This window comes from Pollachius pollachius, assembly GCF_949987615.1.
Source record: "Pollachius pollachius genome assembly, chromosome: 7".
Taxonomy (NCBI): Eukaryota; Metazoa; Chordata; class Actinopteri; order Gadiformes; family Gadidae; genus Pollachius; species Pollachius pollachius.
In genome coordinates, this window is record NC_136940.1 from 10,866,328 (window position 1) to 10,884,777 (window position 18,450).

General features: G+C 43.1%; 3 protein-coding genes across 6 annotated transcripts; 2 read left to right on the plus strand and 1 right to left on the minus strand.

Annotated features, from left to right (window-relative positions):
- Positions 1-2: 2 nt before the first annotated feature.
- Positions 3-5,164, minus strand: bmb (brambleberry). Of its 2 annotated transcripts, XM_079740222.1 has the most exons (13): positions 5,071-5,164; positions 3,599-3,849; positions 3,302-3,430; positions 2,893-3,078; positions 2,417-2,639; positions 2,035-2,151; positions 1,761-1,940; positions 1,290-1,496; positions 1,062-1,200; positions 832-884; positions 611-741; positions 264-352; positions 3-142 (listed from the first exon to the last, which is right to left on the minus strand). In XM_079740222.1, exons 2-13 carry the CDS (start codon positions 3,842-3,844, stop codon positions 16-18), a joined length of 1,827 nt encoding a protein of 608 aa, XP_079596348.1. In that variant the 5' UTR covers positions 3,845-3,849; positions 5,071-5,164; the 3' UTR covers positions 3-15. The 2 variants fall into 2 exon arrangements, with proteins under 2 accessions (XP_079596348.1, XP_079596349.1); XM_079740223.1 differs by lacking the exon at positions 1,290-1,496 and having other exon boundaries at positions 3,599-5,139.
- Positions 5,165-5,347: 183 nt separating this feature from the next.
- Positions 5,348-9,464, plus strand: pycr3 (pyrroline-5-carboxylate reductase 3). Its single transcript, XM_079740509.1, has 7 exons — positions 5,348-5,478; positions 6,442-6,535; positions 6,750-6,814; positions 8,014-8,193; positions 8,284-8,496; positions 8,676-8,768; positions 8,905-9,464. The coding sequence occupies exons 2-7, from the start codon at positions 6,460-6,462 to the stop codon at positions 9,109-9,111; spliced, it is 834 nt and encodes a 277-aa protein (XP_079596635.1). The 5' UTR covers positions 5,348-5,478; positions 6,442-6,459; the 3' UTR covers positions 9,112-9,464.
- A 277-nt stretch (positions 9,465-9,741) lies between these two features.
- On the plus strand, positions 9,742-17,563 carry eef1db (eukaryotic translation elongation factor 1 delta b (guanine nucleotide exchange protein)). Of its 3 annotated transcripts, none has more exons than XM_079739871.1 (8): positions 9,742-9,801; positions 13,227-13,347; positions 13,753-13,830; positions 15,984-16,068; positions 16,256-16,362; positions 16,444-16,656; positions 16,782-16,976; positions 17,107-17,563. In XM_079739871.1, exons 2-8 carry the CDS (start codon positions 13,234-13,236, stop codon positions 17,143-17,145), a joined length of 831 nt encoding a protein of 276 aa, XP_079595997.1. In that variant the 5' UTR covers positions 9,742-9,801; positions 13,227-13,233; the 3' UTR covers positions 17,146-17,563. The 3 variants fall into 3 exon arrangements, with proteins under 3 accessions (XP_079595997.1, XP_079595998.1, XP_079595999.1); XM_079739872.1 differs by having other exon boundaries at positions 13,759-13,830; XM_079739873.1 differs by lacking the exons at positions 9,742-9,801; positions 13,227-13,347; positions 13,753-13,830 and adding an exon at positions 13,883-15,139.
- Positions 17,564-18,450: the final 887 nt, after the last annotated feature.

An 18,450-nucleotide genomic window follows, 5' to 3' on the forward strand; every position in this document is an offset into this window, starting at 1 on the left:
TCCAAGGAAAGCTTTTCAGGGGTTGACATAAGTGTAGCCTCCTTCATGGACTTTGCAGTATTCATGTCCCCGGGTGGCGCTCCTCTTACAAGCCTTGCCCATCTTAGTGATGCCGTTGCACAACTGGCGCTGTGATAAAGTGCTACCATTGGACATAACAAAGGGAAGTGGAAGGCAGAAAAAAGGACAGAATGAAAGTGTGATCATTGCCATTACTTTTCGAACAGATGTAGGTCCAAATGTTTGAAGAAAATAACACATACCTGTTGCCTGCTAGTGAGGTGTTGAGACTAGAATTACGTGTATCACTCACACTATCAAAAGCATGGCCTAGGTTTCTTAGAGGAACGACCTTGATTACACCATGTGGAATAAAACCAAAGTTGATTAATAAACATTTATGAAGTCTTTTTTTCATTTGATTTTGAAAAAAAATCAATTTAATTTAGAAGTAGATAACGGCTGAGCTGCAGCATTAGAAATAAGTAAAATCGATTAATTGAATGTTATCCCTTGCAGCATCACCCAATTTCGGGGTAACAGTTTGAAAAACAAGTCATTGGGAAAGGTCACGTCTAATAAAACAAAATCTAGATCCTGTTATTCTCACCATTGAGAGCCTGGACACCCTCATTACCTTCGGGGTGGATTGAGTCGGTGTACCCTTAACTGACACAAATGTTTCCTCGCGGTACAAGGGCATCTTGTTGGGAGACCCGTCAGCTAACGGACATGGATCATCTGTGAATGCAGATTTATAGTCAATGCAAAAGCTAACATTTATTACATTTAATATATATATTAAAAAAAAGGATATACACCGGTCCATACCGTGAATAAAAAAATCCAAAGGGTCTTGTTCCATCAAGTCATCCCATTCACTCCTTGAGTGGGGAAATGGAAGCAGGCATTATCAAGATAAGATGTGCAATTTCCTATCCCTGTATTTCTAAAATGTAATAGAAAATCTTGACTAATTGTTATCCATTAGTGATACTGGTGTGGTTCCGTGAGTTTCTTCTTTAAATTCTGTTGTGGAACTCAACCCAGTGCCATCTCACCTCAGTGGTGTAGAGTGGTACTCAAATGACACACGCTGGTTCACCGGCTCCACGATTTCACAAGGCGGAAGTGACAGACAGGACGTCTTAACCCTCATCTTGGAGCATGTCAGCAACAACTGATTGACTAACAAATGACCTGTGCATACACCCATACACAACGGTTAGTGACAATGAGCTCATAATAAGCACAACTCCATCGCCACGTGAGCTCTCTCCCAGCCCTACCAAGTGTCAGCATGAGAATCAGCAGGCTTAGGCCTGTGAAATCCAGCGCCGGTTGCTGGTTGACCTCCGCTACAGCGTTGAGGGAGACCGTGAACAGCAGCGTCACCCGAGAGAAAAACGGACTACGCAGGAAGGTCAACAGTACGGCGCCCATTAGTAAATAGCCAGCGTGTAGCACACATGTGCACATGGCAGCCAGGCTTAGACCTGTATACAAGTGGAAACCGGGAGAAAGAAAGCTTGTATCATTGTTGAACAATGGACCCTTTCACAGCTCGTCGAGTTGGGTAAACTAACTTGCTGTTCAAGCAGTTCTAAGACTAGATCGGTTTCATTTATATCTGTCGCAGCACCAGCATGGTCAATATTTACCTAACTAATTGTGGCTACACTGAAACAGACCCATGTTTTCCCTATTGTGAAAAGTGTCTTGTCTAAAAACACACTGCTTGGAACCACTCCTTTTTGTACCTGCCCAGCCTAGGTATCCCTGGATCATGTGGAGACGGCCTTCTATGCGGTTCTGCATTCCATCTAGATAATGCAACATGAACCCAAGCGTGCCGTTCATCCGCTCCAGCTTGCTCATCAGGTCTGTGTAGTACTGCGCTGTCGTGTCCTGGTATTGAACAAACTCCACCATACTACTGTCTGAAGTACAGAGAAGAAAAGATAAACTATACAAAAAACAAAACCAAAGTAAACATCTGGTTTATTTAAATTTAATTATTCAGGTTATGTTTACCGATTTTATGATAGATATCCTGTGCTTTGTCTCGAACGTCTGCAAGGTCTTCAATAATGGCCTTGTGGTTTTCCTGCACCTCAGACCCTTGGCCCTTCAACTGCTCACTCACATTCTCTGAGGAAAGAGACAGCTGTGGGCAGAGCTTTTGCACCTCACATCCATATTACACACAGTCAATATTAATTAAAATTCATGAACTCATAATGAACTAATGCAGCATGACGTTCATTCAGATCACTTCATTAAACACGTTACCAACACAAACAATGGCAGCCTGCAGTTTAACACATGTACGTTTAAAGTATTGCTTTGATGCATTTGCTTGCATCGCTCTGAACTTTGTCACATTTACAATATATGGCCCTTCTGGTGTTCTTACCCATTCTGTGTGTAATGCCCTGAATGAGCTGAGCTACCAGCTGTTGTCCAGAGGCTATAAGAGCCTTTTCCTTGCCAAGTTGCTCAAGGTTGACGTCAAGGGAGCGCTCCAGTTGCCCCTGACCCTCCCAGAGTACTCCCTGCTGGGCCTGCAAAGCTTTGTGGCCCTGCATGAGTTTATCCAATGAAGCCACAGTCAACTCCTTGAGCTCAACTTGGCCATCCTAGAATCAAGAAGGGATCGGCACAGTTAAGACCATTAACTCATCTTAATGATCAAGCATCAAGGATATCTAATATCTGAGGGGCAATTTGTTTTAGGACAAAAATCATGAGTAATTTAGAAAGGCCAACTTCAGCAGGAATACACTTGTGTTTAAGTATATTGGTCCTACACCTTGTCAGATTGTATTTGCAGCAACTTGAAGGTCAGCTTGACATGATTTCTCTAAAACTGTAAAAGGCGAGAACAGTTACCTTTAGCTCATTCATGGCGTCTAGTTGGCTGCTGGCTGTGGAGATGAGAGCATTCACGGTCATCTCCGCCTTTCGCCGAAAGTGCAGTTGGCGCGTGCCGTAGCACACGGAGCGCACTCGGTTGCTGACTATGTGGTACGCGTTCCATGTGTCAGAGTCCATTTCTGCTGTACACTCCTTAATTGACTGCAAATAAGAACGAGATATTGAACTACTTGTATTAAAGTATTTTTCTTTTAGAGACAATTTTAACATTTGGACAAATTTTTCATAAAGTCCAATGCAAGTTATAAAACACAACTCCCAATAATGTCTCAAATAACATACATTTTGTATACACCATGTATTTATTGATTTATGGTTTGGTGCATCTTTCCTGTGGTTTAGGTATCTGAAACAGAGTATATACCATTTCCTCTGAGCAGGGGTAGGTCGGGCGGCCCTCCACCTGGGCTTGGCAGTTGAACAGCATCACTCCAAGCTTGGCAAGCTGCTCTTCTGTTAAACTTTCACAGCTGGACTTCAACTGAGCAACCACCTTCAAAGGATAGGAAGGATTCGTTTTTAATTGAAAAATAAATGGACATCAAAGATTCAAAGACCTGCAATGACAGTTTAACTCTGTGGCCATCTCAAGCTTGCTCCTAGCTCGCGTTATATTACTCAGCAATGCAAGTAGTGCGAAACATTTAACATTTTGTTTTACCTTATAATGGCAGCTACCCAAGGGGCTGAGTTCCATCTGTCTTGCTTCCGCTAAGAATTTCTCATCTGCAATAGTCATTTCAAACGGAATGGAGTCTTTTGCAGTTGGTCCAATAGCTGGGAGAGTTGCTGCAGGAGGAGTCTGTGCTGGCTTTAACCATTCAAATAACCCATTGCTGACATGACATCTTAATGCCAACACACAGAAAAGTAGTGAACAAAGTCGTCGAAAGACAAATGGGGCCATTATAACTGCAATGAAAAAAACAATAAACAATAAATTGATATCCTATACTTTAGACAGCTGTACCATATGGATCTTAGAGGAACAGAATATCACTACATCGAAGCCTCAAATAAAAGTCCACCTCAATATAATATAAAGGGAAACTGGTAAAAATGAAAACGCATCCAATCTCAGTAACAGTGTACAACGTAGTGCACTCTAGACATAAATTAAAAAGTAATTATCTTGTTCATTTCCTCTAAAAAGACCCCGAGTTCATTCCAGCCTATTAAACAGCCTAATCTTAAATTTCACGGCTACTAAAAGTAAGTTAACACTTAATTAATTGTAAAAAAGTTTACAGAAAACATAAAAGAAAGGTTTTGATGTCGTGCTCAAAAGTACCCTATTTTGTCATCCAAATCTGAAGGCTGATCGTTCTCAATTCACAAACGCATCACCGAAGGGACTAAGGCCCAGCTGATACAAATAACAAATCAGCCTGCCCATTTCAGCGATGTACAGAAATCAGCTAATGAAAACAGTGGTAGTGTAGGATATGCTCGTTTTATTTTTTAGGACTGAACGAAAACTGCAATAATTCCCCAGCGCACGAAACAAGGCGCCCCGCCCGGCCTGGGTACCCTGTGATACAATTCCAGCAAACCTTTGGTATCAAACTCATTCCCAGGCTACGAGATGCGCTGCCCTTTCCCATTTGACCCCAGGTCAACTCACACAGATACCTCCCACTGGGCTATGCTGCTATCCATTTGGGTGGTACGCCAGTACGTGCAAGTGGTAAATTGCAAGTCTCCCAGCTTTCTTGCGGCATTTCCCTGAGGCACGCCCCCTTTTGGTCGTAGTATCTCGTCGCTTTCAAAGTAGAGCGAGCTGTACAACTTGCAAAGAAGATGGCTGCGCCCATAGTTAATGGGGGTTGAAATGTATTTTCTTTGTATTTGTACCACGTTGGTGGTTTTAATGTCGTTTTTAAATCCTCTTACACACTTGATTTCATTGCTGCTTTAATCCGGTCACCAATTTATGCATTGCACGGTCTTGCTTTGCGTGCAATTATAATGTAAAGTTGTGTTTTCAAGCTGGTTTGCTAAAGAGGCTATGTTGCTAATGATGACTAGCCTGCTACTACTCCCCCTCGTGGCTCGACAGAAACACAAATGTCAAACTGGAAGGCTGGAGCAAGGGAAATACGTCACGTTCTCGCTAAAGCTGGTCGTTCGTACCGGCGTACCATCCAAATGGATAGCAGCAAGCCTAGACTGGGTAGCCCTGCCCATTCTGCGGGCGATTTGAGTTTGCCCTGCAGAAGGGTCTTCTTCGATGTCCACGGTCTTCATTCTAGTTTCTTGGTGAGCCAATCACCAAGCTGGCTTTTCCCCTGGCGCGCTATTGGCTGGTTTAACACAATGACGACAGGGAAGCGACGACAAGCAGCCAATGGCGTAGAGAGTCATTTGAACTAGGCCCATTGATCACGCCTCTTGTGCTGAAGGAAATGACAGCAGCTTCCCCAAACCAACGTGTATTGAGCTTGGTCTGTCAATAGTCAGGCTACACTTCAAAACCAGCAAGGCAGTTGTGTCAACTTGCATTTGTCTTGTGAAGAACGTGGAATACTTTAATTGGACCAGGTGAACACATAAATTATTACAGACGTAATATGCAATGTTTATAATAATAGAACGGTCTGATACGGCGGTTGTTAAACATGCTATCATTCTACTTATGGTTGTCCACAACAACAGCAGCACATGTGTTGTATTTCTATGAAGTGGGATCCAAAATAACATTATATTATCAACGTTTAGTCGTCCACTGAGTTTATTGTGTTTGACTATGATGCACCTACAAGTGCTCTGCACACTTTTGCTCTGTTGTAGACATTTTATATGGCAGAATAGGATTTAGGTCAAGCTACGACAATCGCAACTCCGTGGTCAATCTAGGGCAGGCGTCCTTCAATTTGGAGTACACGAGATTTGGCGTATTTTCTCATTCTGTCCCTCTCTCAAATATATCTCCCATCGCAGTATAATATAGCTACATCCGAAAAACCTGGCATAGCAATATTAGGAAACAGAATTGGGATATAAGAGACAGAATTGCCTTTAGAAATTATCAAGGACCTTATCATGAAGAAATGCCTGGACTGAAGGAAAGTGAAGAACGACCAGCTTTTCAAAGTAGCACACAGAGGGACGACTGCAGCCGGCTACCACAGGTCTATTGACCAACTGAAGATCCGCTGAAATGTTCGTATGTGCATATTATGCACATAAGATACAGGGTTGGCTGGCTCTGAACATGAGTACCATCATGTAATCAAGCCGTCCGCTAGCTACAGCAGTTAACAATATAAATCAAGAAGTGAGAGAAGAATCAATTCCCCACTGGCCACAGGCTGAACCTTGTCAAGAATACAAATCAGAATTTTGGATATGGTTGTAGGAGTCACATATGGCTTTTTTTCTGGCCAAATTCTGACCATATATCCAACCAATGTGTCATTAGACCTATAGATGAGTAATTATAGAATATGTTATTCCATGTTATTGTTTTCTCTTCTTTGCCTCTCTTGCGCATACCTTTCGCAGGTAAAAACCGGCCCCAGTATGGATATGCCATTAAGGGTAGGATTTATTGGAGCAGGAAACATGGCATATGGAATAGCAAAGGGGATCTTATCTGGTAAGTTAAAACAGGTAGCAAGAAGAAAGAATCACTGTAAATACAAATACTTGCATGTATTAACATGTGCATATTTCATGCACATTCATGTATAATTTTCTCTTGTATGTTGTAATTTTATGTAATTTGCTCTACTGTATGCTTTGCTCTTGTATGTTGAAGCCGAGGTGTAGTCTAGGGTAATACATAATCAAATTTTTGATTTGCTTTCCAGGAGATGTTCTTCCTGTAAATGTTAAAGTGAGTGCCCCATCACCTAGGAACTTTGGACGATTTGAGGTAATTCTTGTCATTATTATTTTCCATTGTGAGACAAACTGTTAAGTCCAGCCCCATATGTCATGCAACAATCATAATATAGTAGCTGCTGGAAGGGACACATAGATACGGGTATGAGGTGTGATACTGTGTTCGTATCGATACCACTGTACTCACAAATCCTTTGATACACATACACACAATACCAAAACATTGACGCTGTCTTTTTGCAGATTCGAAGGTTTTTTACACCGGCATATCGACAAAGTAACATGCCAACTTAGCTGCGGCCAGCATTGTAAATCATGGCTATATTTTCAAAGAACCCCAATGTTTGCTTCTTCCTCACTTTTTGGGTCTGGACTTGGGTTACTATGGTATACATTTACATTTACATTTAGGGCATTTAGCAGACGCTTTTATCCAAAGCGACTTACAATAAGTGCATTTGTTACAATAAGTACATTTGTCATAAGAAGTGAAACAATATATCGCTGTCGGTACAGTAAAGATGTTCATAGAACCAAGTGCAAGTATTACAATCACTAGGCTAACCCATTCCCCGTGTAAAGCAAAGATAGCAGCTACTGTAGATGCTACACAATTAAGTACCTTGAATAAGTGCAATGTACAAGTCCCAGAACGTACAACATTCAATAGTGGCTGTGCATTGGTTTCTATGCAGAGTCGAGGTGAACTCTGAACAGGTGAGTTTTGAGTCTTTTACGGAAGCTGATGAGCGACTCTGCGATCCTGACATTGGTAGGGAGCTCGTTCCACCACTGAGGTCCCAAAACAGAGAAAAGTTGTGACTTCGCTGATCGACCTTTGCTTGCTCTTAGCGATGGCGGTACCAGACGTCCAGCTGAGGTAGTTGAGCGGAGGGATCGAGCTGGGGTGTGTGGCTTTACTAATGCTTGGAGGTAGGCAGGGGCAGTTCCATCGACTGCCTTGTATGCAAGTACCATCATCTTGAATCTGATGCGAGCTATTACAGGGAGCCAGTGGAGGTCTCGGAAGAGGGGGGTTACATGTGAGAACTTTGGTAGGTTGAACACGAGGCGCGCTGCCGCATTCTGGATGCGCTGCAAGGGTTTAATCGCAGAGGCAGGGAGTCCAGCCAGGAGCGAGTTGCAGTATACTGTGATCTGGATGAGTTTTGAGAGCATTGGGACACAAAGTATATTGTATTCATTCATGTCTTTCATTTTTCTTGTTAGGAGTTGGGGATCTCAGTCACACACTTCAACTCTGAGGTGGTCTCTGGCTCAGATCTGGTCTTCGTAGCTGTCAAGCCCCACCTGGTTCCAGAAATTCTCAGTGAGATCTCACCACTTGTAACTCAGAAACACATTATTGTTTCTGTTGCAGCGGGTGTAACATTGGCAACATTAGAGCTTGTGAGTTATTTTGTCCACTAAAGATCTTCTATCAGTCAAATGTCTAGTGAAATAATTGGAAAATTACCTTCCCCCCCCTTCTACTTCTAGCTCTTGCCAAAAGATTCAGTGATCCTCAGGCTGATGCCTAACTTACCATGTTTGCTCCTGGAAGGGGCTCTCCTGTTTGCAAGAGGCTCCTCTGCAAAGCCAGAGGATGCAGCTCTACTTAGCTCTTTGCTGCAGCATTGTGGCCTAGTGGAGGAAGGACCAGAGGCCTGGATCGATGTACACACTGGACTCAGTGGTAGTGGTGTGGCCTTTGTGAGTGGTGTAGGGGAATGCATATTCATTGAAAATAAATAAGTTTGTTATAATGTAGATGTATCCAAATTAATAATGGTATTTTGAGATTAATCTCCCAGTGGCTTAACAATAAAATGATCATTTCTCTCGCATGTAATTGTCATTTAATAACTTAAAAATGTTAATGTACTCTGCAGGTATATCTGTTTGCTGAAGCACTGGCAGAAGGGGCTGTTAAAATGGGAATGCCAAGTTCCCTCGCCCACAGCATCGCAGCTCAAACTATTGTGGTCAGTAGTGAAGCTAGCACTGTTCTATTTTGGACTGTGTTTCTTTGTTTTCATTAGTTGTGCTGTATTTCTGGATATAGGGCTGTCCCAACAATAAACTTTTCTGTTGATGTCCCTGTGTTGCTTTCCGTTACAGGGTGCCGGCAGATTGTTACGTGACACCGGAAAGCATCCTGCTCAGCTGCGCTCTGACGTTTGCACGCCGGGAGGGACAACGATATATGGACTTCATGCGCTGGAGCAAGGGGGTCTGAGGGCAGCAACCATGAGTGCAGTGGAATCTGCGACAGAGAGAGCCAGGGAGCTTGGCCAAAAGTCGGCAGGAGCTGGGAACAGCAACTGATGATGTTGTCTTTACCCATTAAAATGGATGAGTCCCACTGACTTGTCCAGTCTTAAGTGTTCAGAGCCTGCAAGCAGACCTTTTCCACCAACCAACCAAACTTCACAGAGGAACCAAATTGGACACTGTTTTTGCCTTGTATCGGTTCCATCTTGATAGGTTATTATCATAATGGGTAAACAGTAACACAGTCGTTTTGTTCACATGTAATTTAATCCTATTGCTATCATAATTTGTTTAGGCCACATCATTCTCTGAAGAGTTTAAAAAAACGATAATAGTGACGTTATTGATCTTCCCTATTACAATCATTATCAATATAGAATAAAACTTGATAACCGAATTTATGTAGTGGGCCACATTTCTTTATTGCAATGTGAGGGTGTTTCACACTTATAGTAGATTTCAACCTAAAGTCCTTAACCTTTCCATAAAATTGTGGCATAGCTTGTTTTTGGCTATCTACTTTCAAAGTATTACAATCAACTGAAATGTGTGACAAATAACGCACAGTTAAATCGAGAATCAAATGGGATCTATGATATATTAAATGATAAGTGTCCCCTCCCCCAACCTCCCGAAATCTCTGCTTGAGCCTTGATCGTTTCCTTGGCTTCCTCCTTCCCGTATCGCAGATAACCGGCGGACCACGCGTGTCACATCGGCCCAATTCATAAACGCAATACAACAGTAAGTGTCGTCGACGTTCAGTGACAGCAATAGTTTCGATATTTGTGTTTGATAGTCCTTCATTTCTGTGTAAAATGAAGCCCTTAGTTTGTGGCTAAACGGTCATATTGGTATAAACGAAAGTGCTAATACTGCTAGCCTTAGCTAGCAATCGGCATATCAGAATGATGCAACTTGGTCAGTGATAACCATTCATTGTTAATAACCGTTTGATAAGGATCTGATTTGATGTTATGCTAAACATAATAAGCGCCCACATATTCGGTTAGATGACCCACACCCAGATGAAATCTGTATCACAGGTGAGCAGAGCTCAACCTTCGATATCGTCAGTATTGAAGGTGGTCGACTCCCTTCTCGACCTGTATGTGCAACGTTGTATGTTTTATTCGGACACAAATTCAGAGCAAGTGTTAGATTTACTTGGTATAATCTAACATAAAATGATAATAATGCATGATTGTCGACCACATCCCTTGATGGCAATCATTCCCATCCCTTCAAGGGATGTCTGCCACATCATTCCCATCCTTGAAGGGAGGTGGGCCCTGGGAGAGATTTAAATGATGGCCATCAAGCGATGTCGGATCTGGATGGATATTAATGTTACTGGCATTGGGCAGGAAAAATGACTGGGTCTGCACCATTAATTTGTTAATATTGTTCCAGATGTGTCGGTTGATATCACACATTGAGTGCTTGATGTTTGGCCTACTGTTGCTAACTTCACAAAGTCACCATTGGATTACAATTATGTTTTAAACAGCACAAAAATCGAATTCTCTAATTTAACCATAACCGTTATTTCCTCTCTTTTTTTCATGCTTTCAGAGTTGGACAAGTGAGTTGTATATATTGAATCAATTTGTACTCATTTACTTTTATTTATTTGATAAAACAGGTACTCTGAATGCTTCTATTCCCCATGTTGTCATTTATTGTATTTGCGAATAAGTGATTTTTTAATTTGTCTTTTTAATGGCTTGCGGATTAATGGATGAAAAGAACGCGTTTAGCATTTGGATTTAGTATTTAGTTTGAATTGAACAGTTACACTTAAGGTGAGTCTTCCCCCCCTCCCCCACCCTTATCTTTGAATACACATGAAATGTCTTCCCAAATGTGTAATCTATTTATTTGTCAATTTATTTAAGCCGTTGTATTTGGCTCAGGCTTTGTATGAATGTGGAAAACACAATTGATGGCATTTCTTGTGCAATGAAACTAACGTATTTTAAGCATGGCTGGTTTACTAATATATCTTGGAGTCAACTGTATTTTCAGCTTCATTTCAACTAATATTCTTTGCATGTCTCTGCACATCAGTGTCATTAAGAACAATATTCCAAACAATGTGCTTATTTAAAAATGTCATGACTTTATTTATTACTTCATGTCATTTATTATTTTCTAGAGTGAAACAACAATGCATGAGATATCCTTGATTGACAGCATTTTATACCAAAATCTTCATATATCCTTCTTTTGTTTGTTCATGCTGTTTGACAAGCCACTGCCATTTACCTTCTTGAGGAACATGAAGCATGTTTTTGAAATAAATTTGTTTATAATTTGGTCTTCTAAACTGTCAGACATCTGCATGTTCTGCTTCCAACGAGTTTGTCTGATTGATTCATTGACTCTACGGTATGCCTTACTTCTTGGGCTGCTTAATGTTCAAATGCAGTTATTGACAATGACTAGCACAGAGTCTAATGAATTCATCTGTATGTCTCTCAACCGTCATGGATGCTGAGTAACTAATCCAAGAGCCTGTCCCTGTTATTCTCTTCTTTTCTGCCCGGCTCAAACCCAAAGCCATCAAGAAGAACCTCTTCCCCCCCCCCCCTAAGTGCCCTTCAATGGATCATTCTGAGTGTGCTCTCACTGCTTGCCACGGTCAAATGGATGCTCCCTCTAAAATAGCAGGAGAAGGGAGGAAAAAATCAGAATCTGATCAAGGAAAAGTGGAAGCGGCGTCCTCCTCCCCGGAGAGCGGAAGCGCAAATGGCGAAGGGAAACGCCCTGCAAAAACCCGGCGCCGCCGGAAGCGTTCATCGAACCCAGAGCTCCAGCTTGAGGGAAAGGCCGGAGGAGCAGCTAAAGGCAGAGGGGAACCGGAGCAGGGCAGCCGGGCAGCTGACACTGCCTTGTTTGGCTTGCAGTCAGAAACGGCTTCTGTGTGGCTGGAGAGTAGCGTCTATGAGCAGGCCGAAGGCCGTTATCAATGCTGGCTCGCGCTCTCAGTCAGTCGTGGCACTGAGCCCTGCGGACCCAACAACCCCATTTCCCAGCCTGCCGGGTCTCCGCTCCCCCTGCCAAAGGCCAGGCGTTGCCCCAGGAAAAAGCCCAAGCAACTTCCCGTCCCAGATTCGCTGAGTCTGGCCTGCCCGGCCGCCCGCCCCGCCACGCCCCCCACACCAGACGAAGGATATCAGTCGCAACAGCCGACCCCCGCCACCCCAATCAATGGTCTGCCCCGCCTGGCGGTGGAGCTGCTCCAAGAGGTGTGGCTGGAGAAACCCCTGTACGACCAGGCCGAGGCAGCCTTCTATCAGCATCTCTACAGCAACACCAACAGCAGCAGCTCCCCCAAATGGACCACCTCGTACGGTGCCTCACGCAGCACCGACCACCCGCAGAGCCTCGTCGAAGAGGAGGAAGAGGAGGACGCGGGGCCGGCGGAGGGAGAGGGCCAGTTGACGGCGCAGGGCAAGGCCGAGGTCTTTCACGCCCTGCATCCCATCCAGGAGGAGGATGAGCCGGGAGAGGTCGGCGAGGAGCAAGAGGCGTCTGCGGCAGGGATCCGCTACTTGATGCACCCAGACAGCGAGAGGGTGTGGCTAGACAAGTGGCGCTACGACGCGGCGGAGAGCCGCCACCACTGTCAGTGTGCGGGCACGGCTGCGCTGGTGACAGGGGCTCGGAGGCCTGGCAGGAAGGCCTCCCCGGTGACCTCAAGAACCCCCCCGAGGGACAAGTATGACCCCCGAGCCCTGGAGCGTCGTGCCAGCACATGCATTTGATTGGCCCTTTAGTGATTTTAGCATTGTCCTTTTTATTATTATTATTTATTTTTATTTGTTCAATTGTTTTCCTGTTTTTATTCTTTCGTAGCTTTATTTTTGCTTTGACTGATTTCAATTTTTATGGGTTTGTTTGATTTTGGTTCCCATTTGTGTTGTGGTTTTGAGTATAAAATATGCATGTTGTTTTACAATTTGAGTTAAGCTGTCCGTACAATAATTTCATTGGTATTGCGTTAACAGAGCTATATCAGAGATTTTGAGAGAAAAAAATCTCATGGTATTTTTGTAGATAAACAATTTTGGCACCATATCACATTTTAGTGTTTTTTTGTTGAACAATTGTGAGACTCAATTATTTGAATATTTAACAATATTTTGCGATCCTTTCCTATTTAGCACCACCATGAGCTCAGTGGACTTTTTCGCCCAGGACAAAATCTGGTTTGAGAAACCTCGCTATGATGAGGCAGAGAGGCGCTTCTACGAGAAGCAGACCGGGCCTTCAGAAGAAACCCAGGTACCCACCGTTCCATCCGATCCTACCCAGCGTCCTACCCTTCCTGCTTGGTGTATTGTGCTTTGTAGATGTTTACATTTAGGGACACTCTGGAATCTATTTTTGTGGCAGGCTTGTATAAGCCTGTCCAATAGCTTTATCAGGCCCGAATGAAAGTCTTCCATACCATGCCGGGCTGTCTTCTTACCTTTGTGCACTCTACCCATGAACTCATTGCAATTGACCAGATTCTTCCAGAAGGCTAGGAAGATCTAAGTATAGAGTTAGTCTCGTGTTAGTCTCGGGCCTGGAAGTGGCGTCATTTATTTTCTTCAGTTTCATTTTAGAAATCTAGCCTCGGGATGGTTTCTCCAAGTTGCCTACTGTAGCTTTTACAAATGAAGAATAATGTCAAATATTGGTCAGTTGCAGGATGCAGGAGCTAACAGCATTCTTCAGGACATCGCAAGAGCGAGGGAAAACATCCAGAAGTCTCTAGCAGGAGTGAGTAGACTTTATTACAATACATTTAATAATTCACAAGTCACAAGGGATTTGTTTTACACACACAAATGAAACCCGATCCGTCTTGTTGTTGCTTGACCTGCTGGTTGGATTACGTTATAGCCAAGCTATCAACTGCAGGCAGAATCCTACTGTAGTTGTGTGATGATTGCAAGCTCGTGTTTAAACCAACTCCCCAGTCCTCAGTAGGGGTGGGACAAAATATCGATACGCCGATGTATCGACGTTCCTCTAAGGGCGATACGAAAATCGATACGCTGGCGCTAAATATTGATATTTATTTATAATAAAATAAGGCACTTTAACCAGATTTCCCTACTCCCCGCATCGCTACTTCATTGGTCCTAGAGCTGGCGCTCACACATGAATGAGGGATACTTGAACAGAAGTTAATTAGCCAAACACAAATATCGGAAAACTCAGTTTGGACCATAAATAAGGAAAAGAATCAAGCCCTTTACCTTTTCATGGTCATTTTGTATTCATAGTTGGACATATATATATTGTTGTGTCAGTGTTTCCCCCAGCACTGTATGGTTAAGGCGGCCGCCTTAATAATGGTAGGGCCCCGCCTTGACTACCAATGTATAGAAAAATAATAATTTATGAAAATATTTTTAAATTATTATGCATAACAAAGTACAAAACTCTCGTAGGGAAAGAAAACGTACTTCCATCAAGTACAGAAAATAGATATGTAATGCATCGGTAATACTGTTCAAAACAATAGTCGTGCCATTAAGCTTTTTGAATGGAATTGAAACGGCGGCATCAGGTGGTTGTATATATTATTGCGAACTGAAACCCTCACCGAAGACCCGCCCCGCCGCTCCTTGACCACCTTGACTTAGACATTTTCTGGGGGAAACACTTGTGTATTGTTATAGGATTGTCTTACAATATATTGATTATCACAGAATCGTCTTATCGAAATATTATTGGTATGTTGGGCCATTTATCGCGTATCGTATCGTGAGGTAGCCTGTGATTCCCACACCTAGTACTCCTCAGGATCGCCATACGTATGGTTTCTTTGAATTTGTATCATTCAAGCATGCCACCTTTCTGATTTGACTCCCTGCTCACCAATGTTTATTTTTATTTATTTTATTCTTTACCTTATCTGCATGTAGTTTGTTTAGTTTATTCCCTCCTTTCCTCTCCCTCTCATTTCCCGACTCTCTTTCTGGGCCCTAAACTCTGTGGTCCCTGACCCCCTCGCCAGATGAAGACCACCCTCTGTATCAGAGGGTCAGGTCAGCCTGCCCCGAACCATCCATCCCAGCTCGTAAGTGCCCCCCTCCTGCTGTGTGCCACTGGAGTCATCTCGTGCAGTCTCAACATGCTTGTTAACCTCCGTGAGCAAAAGTATTGGGCCCCTTGCACTGTTGCATGGACATCATTTTACCTCAATCCATCAAGTTTGCTTCAATCCATCTAGTTAACCATTGGTGGATTTTTGTATATCAATGGTATGGCCCCCCCTCCTGCCCCTTTCAAGCAACGCACATCTCTCTAACCAACACAAATTGAATCTCCTCACTTTACCAGGGTCTGTCCATGGTCCAGCACCCGTCCTATGTTATAAAAGAACTTCTGGTTGAAGCTTGCACAGCGCCTGGGATGGAAACCGGAAACTGAAAGCAACTCATTTGCATGCAAGTGGATGAATCTTTTAGAAGAGATTGGATGTGATGAAATTTAAAGGGTATTTCTGCAGTAGTTAGTCTACGAGGGGTTTGGAATATAAATGACTTTAACACTTTCTGACAGTGTTTTTATTTTATCCAGTTTACGTCGTGTTTGTAATCAATTACACGCATACAGATCGCTGCCTCCAGGGACATGATTGGTCGAAACAAACATGAACTTAAGAAAAGTAAAACGCCCCGTTCGCCCAAACTAGAGATCATCTGCTGTCAGATATTTGTGAGACTAATCTGGCTACTATCATTTGTTTTTATTAGCTGCTGGTAAACTGTGTGTTATTGTATTACCCAATAGTGACTGCTTCTTTGGCTTGGTTTAAAGAGTGAGCTTCATTTCTGGTTTGTTCTCTAGATCTTGCCTTTATCATTGTATGACTGGTGCTGACCACAGATTTCTTTTCTTCTTCTGTGGTTTCTCCTCAGACTACTGGCACGGGGGCCGGGGATCAAGGGGAACTCCTATCTCGCATGAAGACTTTGGAACAGGAGAACCAGAGCCTGCACAAAGGTGAGGTACCCCGGGGAGTTTGTTTTTATTCCCTTAACTTGTATTCTCAGATATTTAATCCTGACCATTATAGACATGATAACAATAATACATTCATGTCAAAATTAAATGAAAGGCCATAGGAAAAGGTTCATTAAACAGACGGGTTGAATTAAGTCTGACTCCTCTCCTCCCCTGGTCTGTTCAGTTGTGGAGGACCTGAGGTCAGCCCTGTCCAAGCTGGAGAGTCGAGTGGCAGTTCTGGAGAAGTCTCCGGTTGCAGCCGCGTCGGCGCCCGCTGCCCCCTGCACAAACGTGAGTCTTTTTAAACCTTTCCTTGTCTGACATGAGACTATATGTGTGAATGTGAGTCTTCATCGTACACTCATCCTCCAGGGAACCGCAACCAAGCAACAGAAAAGCAGCGCGCCAGTAGACGAGGACGACGATGACGATGACGAGGACGATGACTTCGATCTGTTTGGCAGCGACGAGGACGACACAGAAGCGGAGAAAATCAAACAGCAGCGGGTGACAGAGTATGCAGCGAGGAAGGCCAAGAAACCCGCCCTCATCGCCAAGTCATCCATTTTGTTGGACGTCAAGCCTGTACGTCGCGGCTCCCATTGCACACACACATCGCGTCATGAGTCGCATGGCACATCGGACTCTCCTGTTCGATGGATTCCTCCTTTTGCGACCCCTGACCCCATCCTCCCACTCCTTCTTTGCAGTGGGACGACGACACGGACATGGGAAAGCTGGAAGAGTGCGTGCGCTCGATACAGGCGGACGGCCTGCTGTGGGGTGTGTCCAAGCTGGTCCCGGTGGGCTACGGCATCCGGAAGCTGCAGATTGCCTGCGTGGTGGAGGACGACAAGGTGGGGACGGACTTGCTGGAGGAGGAGATCACCAAGTTTGAGGACTACGTGAGTACTACACAAACACACACAAGCATGAAGTCAATGGATAAAGATAGGCCAAATATATGTCAATTTTTTATGTGGTTGCATGTTTTTGTTGCTGTTGTAGGCTAATGGTTTTTGTTCTTCATTTTAGATCCAGAGTGTTGATATTGCTGCTTTCAACAAGATCTAAGTGCAGCATGTGTTTCCTGTCTCCATCCATTCTCTCTGCTGATTGTGAACGCTTCATGTACGGTTAATAAAGACTTGCACTTCACCTCCCCTGTCCAAAGTGCATTCTTATTAATGTTTTATTTCTTGATTTGTTTTTGTTTATTACAAAATTATTTTTTCTGCCTTTTGATTTGAATGTTCACATGTCATCGTCATTGATAAAAACCTGGCAGTTGATTCTTGACATCAACAGTATCTTAATGGGGTTACAATTAGAGATGGAAGTAGAGCATTATCTGAAACTATTAATACTAATTTAATACCATGTCAACTTGAAATAAATTGTCAAATTTGTTTGTTACTCAGCAACGGTTCCTTTTGAACATATTTATTTAAAGCATATTGTGTTAAATACGTATTCAATAAAATAAACAATGATGAAATAAATGAATGCAACGTTTTTCTTAGGTAAAAAAACCCATCCCACCCATAAATACGACATAACTGACAACACTTTATTAGAGAGTTAAGTAACACACGGAGGCCATAATCCTGAAAGAACACAACCTCAATTTCAACACCCCAAGATGAGGCAGCATCAACATGGTATTAATTCCAAACCCTCACTTCTAAGACTCAACAGCAACCCCACTCGTGGTTACATGGGACTGTGTCGGCTGTGAACAAAGTCAGAGAAAAACAAGGTGTACGTCTACACGCTGTTAAACCCAGGGAGGGACGAATAATGAGAATCTATTTTGTACATATTCGTAAGGGTTCAGATGTTTATGTATTTCCCTGGTGACCATGCTTCAGAGCGATATAGTTGAGTGCCCTGAAATAATACTCGATTCACATTAAGTAAAGCCACCGGGGGCTCATAAACCCCATCAACTATGCCCAATTTAAAGTTCACCTCTGCTATACTGGACTAGGTGTCTATCATGATGGCTGTTATAGGCCACGTTGTTTTTTGTTAATCTTTCACTGTCACACACTGCTCTTCTTAACGTGATTGTTTTAATTCACCTCAACTCTCATTGCTTAACCTAAATCACCAAATCATCGAATTCAAAAAAATTATAACATGAAAAATACTCTCAAAATTGGCTAGGTGTATTTGATGTCTATAACGCTGACTTTGAATACCAAATACATTTGAAAAAGGGGTAGATCCACTAGTATATGTCTTTGACGGTTTCGGAGCACATGACAATACCCAGTTTTCAAATTAACGTTTGATAACGGCGATATTTCAGTGTGGTGTGCCAAATTTTACAAAGCCGTTACAAATAAGATGGTGGGATGATCAATGCATTTGGGT